The 2,457-nt window shown below is 42.9% G+C and overlaps 1 protein-coding gene across 3 annotated transcripts in view; it reads right to left on the bottom strand.

The window, feature by feature from the left end:
• The window catches only part of LOC310811507 (arfaptin-1-like), a 14,355-nt gene extending 12,545 nt beyond the window's left edge, over nucleotides 1-1,810 (bottom strand). For 2 of the 3 annotated variants that reach the window (XM_083679689.1, XM_083679690.1), the window contains exon 1: nucleotides 1,402-1,479. In XM_083679689.1, the coding sequence (XP_083535815.1) occupies nucleotides 1,402-1,456 (55 nt within the window). In that variant the 5' untranslated portion in view covers nucleotides 1,457-1,479. Of the gene's footprint in view, nucleotides 1-1,401; nucleotides 1,480-1,634 lie in introns of those variants that run through there. The other variant, XM_083679691.1, reaches the window with a different exon arrangement.
• Nucleotides 1,811-2,457: the final 647 nt, after the last annotated feature.

Here is a 2,457-nt window from a genome sequence, read left to right as displayed (position 1 = left end):
TCCATACCAAACCTCTCTGCTACCTTCACACCGGCCCCATTCCATACCAAACCTCTCTGCTACCTTCACACCGGCCCCATTCCATACCCAACCTCTCTGCTACCTTGTCTGTCCCAACCCTCCCCCCTCTAGATGATTTGTAAATGGACTACAGACAGACTCACTAACTACAGACAGACACACAGACACAAGAACTACAGACAGACTCACTAACCACAGACAGACTCACTAACCACAGACAGACTCACTGACTACAGACAGACAGACAGACACACAGACAAACTAACTACAGACAGACAGACAGACAGACAGACAGACACGCACACAGTACTGTAGATAGCCTCCCCCTATCCTTCTCATAGACAGACAGACAGACACACAGACACACACAGACTAACTAACTACAGACAGACAGACAGACAGTACTGTAGATAGCCTCCCCCTATCCTTCTCATATACAGACAGACAGACAGACACACAGACACACACAGACACACAGACTAACTAACTACAGACAGACAGACAGACAGTACTGTAGATAGCCTCCCCCTATCCTTCTCATAGACAGACACACAGACTAACTAACTACAGACAGACAGACAGACAGACAGACAGACAGACAGTACTGTAGATAGCCTCCCCCTATCCTTCTCACAGACAGACAGACAGACTAACTAACTACAGACAGACAGACAGACAGACAGACAGACAGACTAACTAACTACAGACAGAGACAGACAGACAGACAGACAGACAGACAGACAGACAGTACTGTAGATAGCCTCCCCCTATCCTTCTCATAGACAGACACACAGACTAACTAACTACAGACAGACAGACAGACAGACACAGTACTGTAGATAGCCTCCCCCTATCCTTCTCACAGACAGACAGACAGACAGACAGACAGAACTGTAGATAGCCTCCCCCTATCCTTCTCATAGACAGACAGACAGACAGACAGACAGACAGACAGACAGACAGACAGACAGACAGACAGTACTGTAGATAGCCTCCCCCTATCCTTCTCACACCGCAGCCACCAATAGGTGTGGGTCGCTTTGGTGTGCCTACACGGACACCTAGTGGCCATTCATCAATACTACACACACACTTCACACTGACCGTCGCTACCGTAATTCTATTGGAAAGATATTTAAATGAGCTTGGGTGATTAAGAGATTGATAGTACACTTATCCTAGATATGACAAATAACCTTTTATTCCAGCGAATGTTTTAACAGTGACAATAAACGCCGATATCAACTCTACCAATACGCAAAAACACCAAGTCAAGTAATGGAAGTTAATATTGTAGCCGGAGTCAACTTGTTGCTTTGGTATAGACTCATTGTATTCCATTATTTACTGACTTCCCCAAAATGTGCCAGTTCTGCCCACTATTGTTGTATACCACTGATCCGACGGTGCAAAACAAAAGTCGAAATCGCTCCATATTTATAAACTAGAGTTTCTATGCCTTCACAAGGTTTGTTTCAATTCAAAGTGCACAGGAATTAGAAGAGTATGTTACTGTTCGACTTTATGCGCATCTTCAGAGTAGCCTACCTTGTTCGTTTCGAATGTTTCATAACACGGAATATAAACAAGCACATATCCACGTAAAGTTTTACCTTCGACTTCCCAACAAGCCCCGCCTCTCCGAAAGTCAGTCGCCTTCCGATTTTTTAAATAAAATCAAATGGCTGAGATTTGTTTGAACAATCAGGACATTCCTGCGCTCTTTGCCACTGGATTCACCCGATCATTACATGTACATTTCATCACTGTAAACCCGGAAAAGAAGTCCAAAGTTGAACGTCAGAATCGCAATAACATCCGGAAGTATTTCAACAAGTTGTATGTCTTGTCTCTAGTTAATGTATGGATGGCAATGACTCTCCAAGCAGCAGGATATGCCTCGGATTCTGAAATAAACGACATATTGTGGCATAGAGAGAATATATGTTTCTGATAACTGTTTTTCTTCCTCCTCCATCTCCTCCTCCCCCTACTCATCTTTATCGTCATTGTTATCATCATCATCATCATCATCATCAAAACATCATCATCATCATCATCATTATCATTATCATCAAAACATCATATGCAGTATTGGTTCAGGTGCATCAAGTTTCAACCATTACAGAATGAAATCATATTAACTTGGCAACCCTGTCGTCCACGGGATGTTATCAATGAGTCATAAACAGCTGTGTTTATGAATGAGATCTGTACCTCCGAGATGGGACCGACAATATGTAGAAACTCAATAGAGTTGTTGATGTCAGACAGAGGAGATCAAAGGAGGCTTACTCTACTCTACTGTCACTCTATTGTATCTCTACTCTACTGTTCTGTTGTATCTCTACTCTCCTGTTCTGTTGTATCTCTACTCTACTGTTCTGTTGTATCTCTACTGTTCTGTTGTATCTCTACTCTACTGTTCTATTGTAT

Source organism: Argentina silus (genome assembly GCF_951799395.1).
Source record: "Argentina silus genome assembly, chromosome: 1".
Classification (NCBI taxonomy): Eukaryota; Metazoa; Chordata; class Actinopteri; order Argentiniformes; family Argentinidae; genus Argentina; species Argentina silus.
This window is presented reverse-complemented; position numbering and strand designations above follow the sequence as displayed.